This window comes from Patagioenas fasciata, chromosome 2 (genome assembly GCF_037038585.1).
Source record: "Patagioenas fasciata isolate bPatFas1 chromosome 2, bPatFas1.hap1, whole genome shotgun sequence".
Taxonomy (NCBI): Eukaryota; Metazoa; Chordata; class Aves; order Columbiformes; family Columbidae; genus Patagioenas; species Patagioenas fasciata.
In genome coordinates, this window is record NC_092521.1 from 45685758 (window position 1) to 45699401 (window position 13644).

Consider the following 13644-nt stretch of genomic DNA (forward strand, 5'->3'; position numbering starts at 1 on the left):
CAATTTAAGCTTTAAGTACAGGGGTCTATGGAAGATTATACCTATTACAATACTAATTCACAAAGGTTTGTAATTTGGAACAAGAAAGATGCCTGTTCTGAAGGAAAGGAAAAAAAAGTCAAACTAAACTTCTCCAAATACAGGGAAAATCACATAGGGGCCCAAATCTAAAGTCAAGTCCACTTATGCTTCTTTTCAGAACAAGTTTCCTATTTAAAAGGTAGGAAAACTTGGGTTTGTTTTGGTTTTTTTGCTGTCTTGTGTAGTCTGGAACATGACCCACTTTCTAAAAGCATTGTGGAGTTTCAATCACAGACTCGCAGATGTGACTGCAAGAACCCAGAACACTGGCAAAGCCCTCCATATTATGAATTTATTTCCTCTAACATCAGCATATTGTGGAGTTTTTTTACAAGAAGCTTAAGTTTGTTATAATGTTTAGAAGTTTCACATGGCCCACAGTATGTAGGGTGTGTGGGGCAGGTTTTTTATTAAACATGGACTGTGTGGGCTTGCACATAGCTGAGGGCACCTGAATGCAAGGACAGAAGGACGAGTTTCTGTTTCAATGAAGCACACCCTTTATACACACAGGAATCCAAGGGACTCTTCGAATGCAAAACTGAGCACTTTATATCAATCTGGACATTTCTTTGCCTAAAACATATATAATTCTTCACAAAAGTTTAGTATTTTTGTCTCTTTTTACCTTGTTGGAACTCAGTTCTCTGTGTGCATGTGTAGTAGGAAGAGAAAGGGAAGCAGGCAAACAGAAAAGGGAAGCAAATGTGAGATAAAGCAGTCACAAGTAAATACGGCAAAAATACTAAAATGTGAAAGAAAAAAAGAGTAGACAACAACTATTTGTGTACAGTATGGGAAAATAATCCCTCCTTCACCTCAACTGATGATTGTAAACTTTCCCAACACCCACTTAACTCCTCCAAAACAACCCAACAGCAAAACAGCCTTCAGAACTGTGGGAACAGACCATAAATCCTCACAGCAAAGTTTTAAGCAATTATGTTCCGGTTTTGGAATATTTAAAACTAACTGAAGTTATTGGAAGTTGTGCTATTGACTTTAGCTGATAGAAGCTCAATAATTCTAACAATTCTAATAGTAATTATTAGAATTATCAAGATCAATAATATCAATATTATAAATATTATTATAGTAATTATTCTAATAATTATTATTATAATTGTAATAATTCTCTCAAGCCTTGTTTGATATTGAAATAGTTACAGGGCACAACAAAGCTACTGAACACAAGACCATTCTCCACAGGCCATCTGAACGAGAAGTCCTTAATTTGGAGAGCTCAGGAGTGCAGTCGTAGGGCATCTGGTCAGACGTGGATAACAGTCCCCAGCACATTTAATTTACCATCAGACGCCTGAACTTTCAGTGTGCACAGGTGCCCAAGTCCCAGCAATGCTCATCTTAGTCTCCTCCAGAAGACAGCGGAGATGTTCTGTCACTTTTTACTACGTTGCAGGGGACAAATAATAGGAAGCTGAGTAATTACAGACTGAACATAGGTGAATCTATTAACAGTGTGACAGTCTCAAACTTCATACCTAATAGAACTTCCTTGAGAAATGGTGGTTTGTTTCTAGGAGAAATAAGAGATGACTGCCACGAGAACTGCAGGAACAGTGCTAGTATAGTACATCCCTGACATACTATTCTGCAGGGAACATAAAGCTTCACAACAAAGTGGGGTATGTAGTATATGAGTCCCTGTGCTGTGTCTGGCTGGGATGGAGTTAACTTTATTTATAGCAGCCTGCAGGGTGATGTGTTTTGATTTGTGGCTACAGAAGTGTTGATAACACACCGATGTTTTAGCTGTTGCTGAACAGCACTGGCACAGCATCCAGGCCTTTGTTTCCTACTCTGTGCCCCTCCAGAGAATTGGCTGAGGGACGGCGAGAGGCTGGGAGAGGGTACAGCTGGGACAGACAACCCCACCTGGCCAAAAGGGTAGTCCATTCCTTATAATGTCATGCCCAGCAATAAAACTGGTGTAGGGAAAAAAGGGGATGGGAAATTTTGTCTTCCAAGGTGGACATTGCTCAGAGATTGGCTGGGCATAGGCCTGCCTTTGGGAGGTGGTGAGGGACCACCTTTGCATCACTTGTTTTTTGTTGTCGTTCGTGTCTTTTTCTTTGCTCTTTCCTTCACTTATTCAACTGTCTTTATCACGATTCATGAGTTTTATTGCTTTTGCTTTCCTTGTATTCTCTCCCATCCCACTGGGGGCTGGTTGGTTCTGTGAGTGCTTTGCAGCTGGATGGGGTAAACCCACTGTGGACACCCCCCCTAAAAGATGTCTTTTGGAGACCTCTATCCCTCTTCATGGTTAGCTGTGTATTACAGCATTTCTGTCTCAAGAAGCTATTGATTAAAATAGTACAATCACAACATCTGGTGTAGAAAATCCCTCTCTCCTGCCTTTTGGTCAAATCAGCCCATTTTCCTGTACTCTTGGTCCCACAACATTAAACCACTTGTGAAATGGAGATATCAGTTACTTGAGGTGGAAAGCTTGCATAAATTCTCCTGACACTGCATTGCAACTGGCTCAGTCTATCACAGCAAAACATTTCTAGGAAGTACTTACGCATTTCTGCAAACAGCTGCCTTCTTTCTGCCATGGTATTTCCTCTTTTCCCACAATCTTCAATCATTCTGGAAGACAAAATCGTGTGAAAATATTGAGTGTTGTTCCTAGACTGAATATACGTACATAAGCATCCATAATCGATCCCTGAGAACCTTTGAGGCTGATTGCTGCTCCACATGTACCCAACACCTTTTGCCAGCCTCTCTGTGGCACGGTTTGCGGAGAAGCTGGTCCCCAAATTGTCCTCCATTCCCCAGACTCTGCTTTCAAGCATTTGTTTTCTCCCTCTCTCTCTCCCCCAAAGGCAATGTTCAGTTTTTCTGCTTGATGTAACTGACTTACATAACACAAGCTCTGAAATTCATTTTAGGTTTTCTTAAATAAGGAATCTTCAGTTCGAATTATGTAAGCGAGAAGAAATCATAAAAGATTCAGATATTATTTTATGGTTTAGCAAATGTCTTTCTAGCCAATTTTGGGTGGAAGAAACAGAAAAAAAAATAACACAACAGCAACTAAATCTCTACTCCACAACATAATACCCTCTATTTACTCAAGCAAATACACTCCAAAAATTCATTCAAATTCAGGACCGTACGTCTCTGATTAAATGAGTTCCAGTAAAAGGCTCAGGAGTTAGAATACATTTTCCTTCAGTTTTCAGATATAAAAATCTTCAGAATATTTTGAAGAGTGCTACTGCTGGATAGAGCATAGAGAAAAGCCACAGCTTCCTTCACAGCCAGCATTCAAACCATATAGCACTCAAACCACTAGAGCCTTCAGAGTAAAGATTAACATCTTTAGCAGCACTCAAAAAGTGAAACCAGCGGCAGCATCACCACTTCCTACGGGTTATTACTCTGGCAAACCAATATCCTTTCCTCCCTGCCAGTCTGGCTAGGGTTTCTGACCTGTGTTGTAATCTACATTCTTATCTCAACTAGACTGCATAAAATAACATTGGACCACCTGGGATATAAACAACATGCTTTGTAGAGGCTCGCAATCCAAAATATTCCACTGTATCCCATAGCAAACCCACATATGTATATAACAGGATGCATAAAAGTATTGGATGCTGAAGTCTATCATCACTGAAGGATTCAGCATAGAAAATCGGTTTCCTTTTATTTCTCACAGAATTACAGAATGTTCGGGATTGGAAGGGACCTCAAAAGATCATCCAGTCCAGTCCCCCTGCCAGAGCAGGAACACCCAGATGAGGTTACACAGGAAGGCGTCCAGGCGGGTTTTGAATGTCTCCAGAGAAGGAGACTCCACAACCTCCCTGGGCAGCCTGTTCCAGTGCTCTGTCACCCTCACTGAGAAGAAGTTTCTTCTCATATTTAAGTGGAACCTCCTGTGTTCCAGTTTATACCCCTTGCTCCATGTCCTATCATTGGTTGTCACCGAGAAGAGCCTGGCTCCATCCTGGTGACACTCACCCTTTACATATTTATAAACATTAATGAGGTCACCCTGTAGTCTCCTCTTCTCCAAGCTAAAGAGACCCAGCTCCCTCAGCTTTTACTCATAAGGGAGATGCTCCACTCCCTTAATCATCTTTGTGGCTCAGAGAAAGAAAGGCAAGCACATAAAAGGTGTTTTGTTGTGTTTTTGTTTGTTTGGTTTTTTTTCTCCTTCAAAAATGTGCTGTTCAAATGAAGTGCTGGTATATTATAACTGCCTTTTCCAAAGATCATATTAAATCCTCAGGATATTGACAAAGGCTCCACTAAAGTGCTATCTATGGTGTACACTTAGTGATGTAAGCAGCAGTCCTACTAGGGAGCGGACAAAGGGTGAGGCTGCAGCCTGTTTGCACGAGTACTCCAGTTCACCCTTATGCTCTCATTTGGCCAGGCCTGACACACATGTGTGTAGCACAGCATTAACCCTGAGCTAACACATCCCACCTCTCTGCAGAGATACCAGCTTTCAGTGTAGCGCCCCCAAGAAGTGGCCACAACCCCTCTGATCTGGGGGTAGTTGGTGTCTCGCCTGCTTAGAGGCGTCAGGGAAGGCTCACACCCACCTGCAAAACAGGATACACCAACCTGCACCCTAACTGGACAGTAAGTAGTAGTATAATATCTGTTGTACCTGGATCAGCCTTATATCTCTGTCCATAAAAGATGAAAAAACTACGTAAGCTCACTAACCTCAGCTTGAGTTCCCCACTCTGTTCTGTTTCTAATCAAACTCACACCAGGAGACAAATTTGCCAGGGGGAACGACTAGATCACGTAAGACAGGTGTGTTAATAAAGCCCTTTGAAAAGATAGTGTCTTTTGCTTAGTAGAGCAGTTGAGTGAACATTTCAGAGTAAATACAACTTTAGATTAACTTTTATTATTTGTAAAGTGGTTCACAGGCCATCATAATTTTCTCTGATTTCTGCATTCAGAATTATTCTACAAACAATGTGCAACTGGTTTTCAGACTACATACTGTTCACATTAATGGACTGAGATTGGGTTACTTTGATTTTGGCACATAGATTACATCATCCTCTCTAAGTTTCTTGATATTAATACAATTTACACTTAAATCTTACAGATTTTTCTCCGTTTATTAATTGGCTGTTTTCATTCCATCAATGCTCTCCAACATATGTGAAATAACCATTTGTCTCACGATGATTGCTGCAAACAATAAAAAACAGAAGAGATGCAAGTTTATTCTCCCTTCCCATACCACCTCTTGGATAAAAATATTCCTTAGCTACCGCTTTTAAATATCTACAGCACATCCACTGGGACATGGCTCACCTGTGACCTTATTCACCATGTTGAAGAACTTTCCCACTCAAAATTAATTTTAAAAAGGTATTTTTCAAATAATGCAAATTGTAGAGCAAGTTCTCTGTTTCCTTCAGAGAGCCCATTCCTAAAGTGTCCTTTCATTAACTGGTTTTCCCTTTTGTGCAATTCATCTTCCCCTTACTTTTATTGATGTTTATATCTCTTTATATAAAATGTTCCCTGGACCCGATCATCATTTTTCAGAATGTCCCATTATCTACTGAAAGTCAATCACCCTCTTCACTGCTGGGGCTTATGGGGATTACCAGGCCTGACAAATAACTTTATATTTATACACACACAACTCAGACTTCCTTGGAGATGGAAGAAACTTTGTATTTATATATTTAAGACTCTCACTGCACTAGATATTTTGCAGATTTTACGATAGCCTCCATCCCAAATAACGATCCTAAAATCCTCTGCAATGGGATATATTCCATTAAGCTAATGAGAACATCAGCAGTGGCAGTATTTTCAGATAGATATCTTCTATCCCTCCTTCACATCTTTTCCTGATACAAGAAAAATGGCACACGATGCTCATCAATATTGTTATTTTTGAGTCGCCATTGATAAGAATTCACTCAACTGTGTCTTCCAAGCTTTTTGTATGCATTTTTAACTCTAGCATGTGCTACAGCCCAGGCTCAACTAATGCCATGGGTCATGGGTGTTGGGCATCTCCCTTTACAGCCTTGTTCACCTTGATCCAGCTCACAGGTACAGAGCTCAGCTCTTTAACTCAGATTACAGAGACTCACGCTTTGAGCCTGGGATGCTCTCGTTCAGTCCCTGGGGCTGGCCGTGAGCAGAACTGACTACACTCATGTTCCAGTATTTCTCACTTTGCTTACAACACGTGTCAAGTCACAGAAAAGAAAAAGTACAATTCGTTCTACAGGGGAACAGCACAAATCACAAAGTGAACTTTAATGTACTTTACAAACAGAATAAATTATCAGAGACGTAATTTTGAAAAATGTTAATTGTTGTATACTCTTCACATAGTAGGGTTTAGATTATATTTTTCTTCTATTGATTCCTTCAACTATCTTTTTCCCTTCACTTTTCTCCCCAGGAATTAGCTCCTCCACTGCAGGGGGCGAGAACACTTACTGTGCATCTAATTAAAATTCTTGTCACGGGCTAATTAGTAAGGTACTAATTAGCAAGGTATTAAGGCTTCAATCCATTACAGACATTCCAGAGCAGAAATCATTCCAAGCATAAGGTTTCCAGCCTCTGAAAAAGATACCATTAATGCTTCATTTCTACAAGTGTTTCAAGCTGAAAACTTTTATGATATTAGTAGTGCTTGTAGAAAAATAATAAAGAAATTATTTAGTTTGATTTGAACTCTTTTGATTACAATTTCATCTTCATGCTTACCATGTATCAGAAGCATAGGTGGTCTATTTTTTAATATACTTTATTTGTTTATAAAATCTAGGAGGGTATATCATATAATATACATAGGGCAAGAACTAAACGCCTCATTTTTCTTTCCTTTCCTGTTGTGCTGCTTTGACTTATGAGCTCTATGCACAGTAAAAGCACTGCCTGCCACAATTAAATCATTAGCTTCCAAAAAATCATCAAAAGAACTAATTGCCTGTACACCTGGAGAAGTAGCTCCCCTCTGGAGAGTTCCATACACTCCCCCAGAGACGGTAAAAGATTCCCAACCTGGCACACACACATACACACAGTTTGATGGCTCTGAGAAAAGCCATCCCATTAACACTTCCACAAACTCCCATCCCGTTCATGTGTGATGGATGAAGTGTCTCAGCAAGGTGGGAAGTGCACCAGCGAGGAAAATTGTCTGCTAAAATCCATTAACTGTGGCACAAAAAATTTCACAGAATCATTTTGGTTGAAAAAGGCCTTTCAGATTATTGAGTCCAACCATTAACCTAGCACTGCCAAGTCCACCACTAAACCATGTCCCTAAGAATATCCTCTGTATGTCCTTTAAACACCTCCAGAGATGGTGACTCCACCACTTCCCTGGGCAGCCTTTTCCAATGCCTGACAACCCCTTCTGTGGAGAATTTTTTCCTAATATCCAATCTGAACTTCCCCTGGTGCAACTTGAGGCCATTTCCTCTTGTCCTATCACTTGATACTTGGGAGAAGAGACCAACCCCCTCCATGCTACAACCTCCTTTCAGGTAGTTGCAGACAGCAATAAGGTCTCCCCTCAGCCTCCTTCTCTCCAGGCTGAACAGCCCCAGCTCCTTCAGCTGCTAACAAAAAGAGGCTCTGAATCCTGACCTGACATTCCCGATCGTCTTTTGGGCTGGGTAAAAGTCGTTCTTTTCCATTGCAGCAGACAGAGAGGAAAAAGAGAAACACTTGTCTCTGCCTGAGTCTTATCCAGTCATGCTTGTTTTGTCTCTGAAGTGCTTAGGAGTGTGCTGGAATGCAACCTCTAGCTGGAAGGTCTGCTTCAGAAGAGTGGTAAAACCCATAGTGAGCACCTCGAGATCACTTTTGGAAAGAGCATCATTATTTGGTAGAAAATATTGACCAGGCTCAAGCATCCTTCATTCTGAGCAGTCTCTATTTCCCTAGTGAGGAAATCTTAACTTCCATGAAATGTCAAATGTTAGATATTCACTTTGGTGTCTCTGGGAATTGGAAGCATCAGGATGCGGAAAAAATGTGCTGGTTTCTCAGTGGTCATTTTTCATGCTGTTGACAAATCAGATGCTATTTTCTATGCAACTGGTCAATAGTTAGAGCCAGCTTTGAGCAGACAACAGTAAAATTTTTCAGCTGCACAGGCTTCTTGTCTGCCATTGCTCAGTGCACTTTTATCAAAATGCCCTCCATACATAACAAACTCCTATTCCTTTTCAGGATTTATCTGCATTGGAAATTTTGATTTATGAAAATGAAAGAGCCTGCTGGGGTCTAGCTTACAGTGACTTCATGAAGAACTCAAAAGCTGTATTAATAGGTAGGTTTGGAGTGCTGTGCAAGCAGGATTCACAGCAATATGAGAGAGAAGATTTTCCACAGATTTTTTTCCTTGCATCCCATTTTCTTGAAATTCAGCCCGGTAGGTGGATGCTGCTCAGCTAACCAGAGCAGAGTTACAGCTGCTTATTTCAAAGTGAATTCGGACTGGAGAATAGAGAGTTAAAAGTGACTGCCAGCTAAAACCGTATTTGCAAAGTCACCAAAGTCAGCAATCCTTTAAGTTAGTAACGAGAATCACGAAAGGCCATTTCAGAGCCCTCTTCCCCTTAATGGATTTATTGGTGCCTTATGAATGGCTTGTTCCACATCTTTTAATGAAGCAGGTCCCTAATAGGTCTCCCTCTGCTTTACATTCCAGGACTAATCTCTGGCACTATAATAAAATTGTTCAATGCTCTTTCCTGAGGCGAGGTATAATTGCATTGCACTTACAGTGCTTGTTTGCATTTTATCTAGATGAGCATTTACAGTGAAGGAGGAAAAGAAAAGCTGCTGCTAAGCTCACCTCCAACATGTTTGTCTGCCTATTATTTTTGTTATATTTTGCAATTTTAATATTACAAAAAAATTGAAATTCTCTCTTGATTTATTTCTTTAGTGAAATTTGTCTCTTGTTTTTAATAAAGCATTTTCCAGCAGATTTTTCATCAGTTCCCCTTTTGTGAGCTTCGTATCCTTAGTAGAAAACTGTCAAAAATGCCTAAAAAGGCACCTACTGCAACTCATTTTCATAATGCTCAGTCTTCACGCAAGTCTGAACGCTATGCAAATCTCATCTGTGAGGTCTGAAAAACAAACTGCAAAGAGGTTCATCACTGAAGAAAGAAAGGGCAATTTGGAGACAGAAAACATGAGAGTCAACATAGCCTAATTTCGTATTTAATACTGTACAGAACCAGAACTTTGACAGAGGATGCTGTGACTGTTTGGCTTCAGGGAACAAAGGAACCGTCAGTCATTTTCCATGTACACTGGGCATTATCGAGTTTAGGAATTTAAACTGCTATTAAACTGGGCCAAAATACATCCCAAAATCATTGTTTTCCTGCTTTTTTATGGGTGCTTATAGAGTATAATTTTCAGCTTCTCTGTGCGACACAAAGGAGGACTTCTCTTGTAGAACACAGAATTCAGATATGAAAAACATTTTAAAGAAATAGTACTTGAGACTGACAATATATATGAAACTTTAAGAACTGTCTTAAAAGAGTAGCTTAGATATATTTTTCCAGCCATGCTCTTTTAGAGTCAGCCTTCCTGGCACTACAAGAAACTTGTCTGCTGAATGAAACACGGAAAGAAAGCTAACGTTCAGTGCTTCAGATACGTTTTCACCCTTTGAGAGTATAAAATTATCCAATAAAGTCATTTAGGTCAGCTCCAAAAAACCTCTCTCCCATGCATCATTGCCATCACTTCTGATAAACAGTTCTGATAGAGTAGGGATTGATTTTAGCTAACTGGTACAGATTTAAATACAGCTTTGCAAAGTCCTATTCAAATGCTATCTTAAAATAATATTTCATCTAAATTTTATTAAATATTTTGAAACAAATAAAGCAGATATTGATTTCCTTTACACTCAGGCATGATGTTTCAGAGCATTAGATCAGCTGAGGGGCAGTTAGAAACAATCTCTGCTAACAGTCCTTCTTCTGTGTTACATTCAAAACACATTCCAGAAACAGAAGAAAACCCCGAAACTCAGACACAAAAGCTGATGATATAGAATCTGCTTGTCTGATGTATTAATTTTTTAATGTAGTTTTGCCACTCCTTCCTCATGGAGCTGGATTTCACCCAAACGCTAGTTTTTCCTTCCACACAGGTTTTTTTTAAAAACTATTTTTCTGAAAGAACAGGATCAATAAAGCATTGATCACCTTTAAACACTCAAATCTGCGATTCTACTTCTTTCAGTTGGTTAAGCGAGGAATAATTCATAGGGAAAACTGTAATGAAACTCAAGGGATAAGGATTTATCACAGGAAGCACGTAATTGATACTCTGATACTTTGGTATCCTGGTCTTCTCTGAGGTCTTTTTATTTGCCATTGTAGACACACAAAGGAGGCTGCAGGATTTCACACATAATTAAACTCTTACTTAGTCAAAGGGACTTTTCAGTTCTTCTTGTGCTGCCATAATTAAACCCAAATTCATTTGAGTAAGCTGTCAGTGATACAACCGTGTTGGGAAGCATTGCCTGGATTCTGCCAATTTTAGTAATACAAGTTGTCAGTTTCTGTAATTAGGGATTTGATGGTTATTTTCTGTAGGACAGTAGGTACTTCCATCTCCTTAGAATTATAAAAACATCTAAATAAACCAAATGGTAGCTGTGGGAGAAGATACATTCCTAGGCAGTTGAAATTCTTGAGCTCCTTCGCGTGTATTGTGAAAATCTTTCACTAAAATTAAGTATTGTTGGGTAGTCAAACAAATTAGTTAATAGACAGGCTGCCGACTTTTGTCACCTTACCTGATCAAAAGTTTTGGCATCCAAACAATTAATTGAATAGCAACTGATTCAGAGAAGTTTTAAAAACCCTTATCAATTAAGAGATCTTTTCCATTATTCAACTGACAACCAAGAAGATTTTTTTTTTCATCTTTATGCCTGAAATGGACCCCTTTGGCCTTTTTCCTCTTTTTAATTTTCTGAAATATTATAAGAAATAGATTCAAGGAAAAGTAGTCTAAATTATATATAAACAACACAGCTAAAAGAAGAATCTTTAAAAACCTTTCCCTGAAAATCCAAGCCTCTCCAGATCTAAATGAGGAAAAGGTGGGGAAAAAATTCCAAAGGAAAGAATGATGAGGCACTGATGAAATTGTTCACATATATTCTTTCACAGTGGTAGCTGTCAATCTGTCTTGAAGTTCAGGGAAAGTGGGCACTAGGACAGAAGAACGGCGCTAGGATGGGAATTAACAAATTTATGAGCAGATTTGGGTTAAGTATGCCTTCTGAGACAAAAAAAGCTTTGATTACCGAGTCTGTACAAATCTCATGCAGAGAGAAATCAGATTCTTAATGCAAGTATGAGCAGCCTACAGGCTGATCTAATTAATATCTGAAGAAGGAATTTTTAGCAATTAACCATTGTCAGGGAATAAGGAAATGTGAGATTTTCTCTTTTTTACCTGGCCATATCCCTTCTATGAGTGGCCTGGTGACTTGGGTAAAAGTGAGATGACTTGATATTTCAGTGGCTGCATTCAGCTGAAGATTCCTTTAGAGCAGACACCAACCTGTCCTTTTACTTCTATTTTGAAGTACCAGGTCACACTGAAGGACACACATCTAAGTCTCGAAGTTTGTGGTGGGAAAACAAGTTTCAAGTGCATTGTTAACATGATTTCACTTGGCAATCCTGGCCATAATAGTTTAGTCCACAACATATTCAGTTAAGATACTAACTATCCCAAAGCAAAATGATTAAAATAAGTGTCTGTGCACTCTCATTCCATAACTGCCTACCTGCATACTCATGAATCACCACACAAGCAGTACAGCAATACATTCACTACATCCAACAGAAATGGAACAGGTAGGCTGGCCCTACATTGTGGTATCAGAAGAAACAGCAGAAAAAAAAATCTAAGCAATGAGATGTCCAAATTTGTAAAAATTTAAGTGACATTACAGGCCAATACAAACATTTTTGAGTCTTCTAATGGTGAATGCATAGGAAAAGCAAACTGAGATGGGCTCCAGTTCAACAAAAGCTTTCGTTAATCTGTCCTTATTCTGCAAAGCCTTTACACACACACACTGAACTCCAAGCGTATGCTCGAATTCCATTGTGCTGACCGAGTACTTAGCTGAAGAGGAATGGACTGCTGAACCAAGTTCAAAGGGCTTTCTATTTAGTCCCCAATAAATGTCAAAGAAAAAGGACAGCCTACAAGCAGTGTATATAAAAGGGAATGTATTTGGAAATGGCACTTCAAGGAGGAGCCAGAATATCTCCTAACACAATACAAGCTTTAGTCATGTGCAGAGATGTATCTAATAGAGAACATACCTCCTCTGCACGTGATGTGGAAGTTTATAGAGTATTGAGGTCACCTGGAAAGCAAAAGGAATTAAAGAATTGAAGAGAAGAGTGTAAGAAACACAAGAATCTTTCCCCCTTTCATCCTTCTCCTCTTCATTATTCAGATGTATGCTGAGATGCCACTCAGGACACTCTACTAAAAGTAAACTGTGAAGACAACTACATTTTATGTCCGTTCATACATCACTGGTTATTCCTGAAGTATCCCTCCTCAGGAGGTTAGTCTGTTACGAAAACATCTTCGATGCAAATACATTCTGTCTTTGCCTCCTATTGCTGGACTATTCTCATATGATATTACCATACCCTTTCACGTTAGTCTAGTTAATTAATTTGAGTGATTAATAACGTGCAACTATTTTTAGGAGCAGGAATTTTTGTATCTATTTAATAAATACTAAGAAGTTAGGCATCTTATGGCCTCACTACAACGTCAACATGTCAGACACAAGGCTGTGGAGGGCTGTAATAACTTAAAACAATACAGGAAAACACAGACACTTGTTTCAACAGGTAAAGGATGACAGGAAATAAAAGAAAATGCAAACAAACAAAAATGGACAGCTTGATAAGCTCTATTGGCTACTTTATTTTCTCAAATAAAAACCCTAATATAACAAATTATTTTAAACCTAATTAAAATCTGACATTATTTTATTAGGCATAACCATTATTACAATAGCATACAGAAGAAAATGAAATACAATATAATTATGTAGCAAATAGTCTCATACACTAAGCCAGAACAGCAAACTAATGCCTGAAATATCGAATGCAAAGATAATGGCTGGTGATGCTTGTAAATGGACTTGGTAGAAACAGGGTGCTGCACATGATTCACTAATCCTGTTCCTTCCTCTCGGACATGCACATTACCTCTAACACTGGTTGGATCCTGCTAAACTTGAGTTACGGGTGTACACACAAAATATATTTGAAGAGGAACATTTTTAATAAAACAATATTAATTATACCAGGAAAGAACATTTAGGTTATAAAAATCTCTCCAATGTAGCATAAACATTTCAGCTGTTAAGAAATATGCTTGTAAGCAGACGTTCATCTGGAGAAATTTCAGTGTCCTGAATTCACCTTTCCCACAGAAAGGAGAGAATGTGAAGAAAGCCAAGGGGAGCACAGGAAAGCC

At 39.1% G+C, this 13644-nt stretch overlaps 1 protein-coding gene across 14 annotated transcripts in view; it reads right to left on the reverse strand.

Annotated features, from left to right (window-relative positions):
* Positions 1-13644, reverse strand: part of DTNA (dystrobrevin alpha) — a 231034-nt gene that overhangs the window by 96139 nt on the left and 121251 nt on the right. For 12 of the 14 annotated variants that reach the window (XM_071804146.1, XM_071804154.1, XM_065830279.2 and 9 more), the window contains one exon: positions 2630-2697. In XM_071804146.1, coding sequence (XP_071660247.1) covers positions 2630-2696 — 67 coding nt within the window. In that variant the 5' untranslated portion in view covers position 2697. Of the gene's footprint in view, positions 1-2629; positions 2698-5192; positions 5281-6558; positions 6648-13644 lie in introns of those variants that run through there. The other 2 variants (XM_071804147.1, XM_071804148.1) reach the window with 2 other exon arrangements.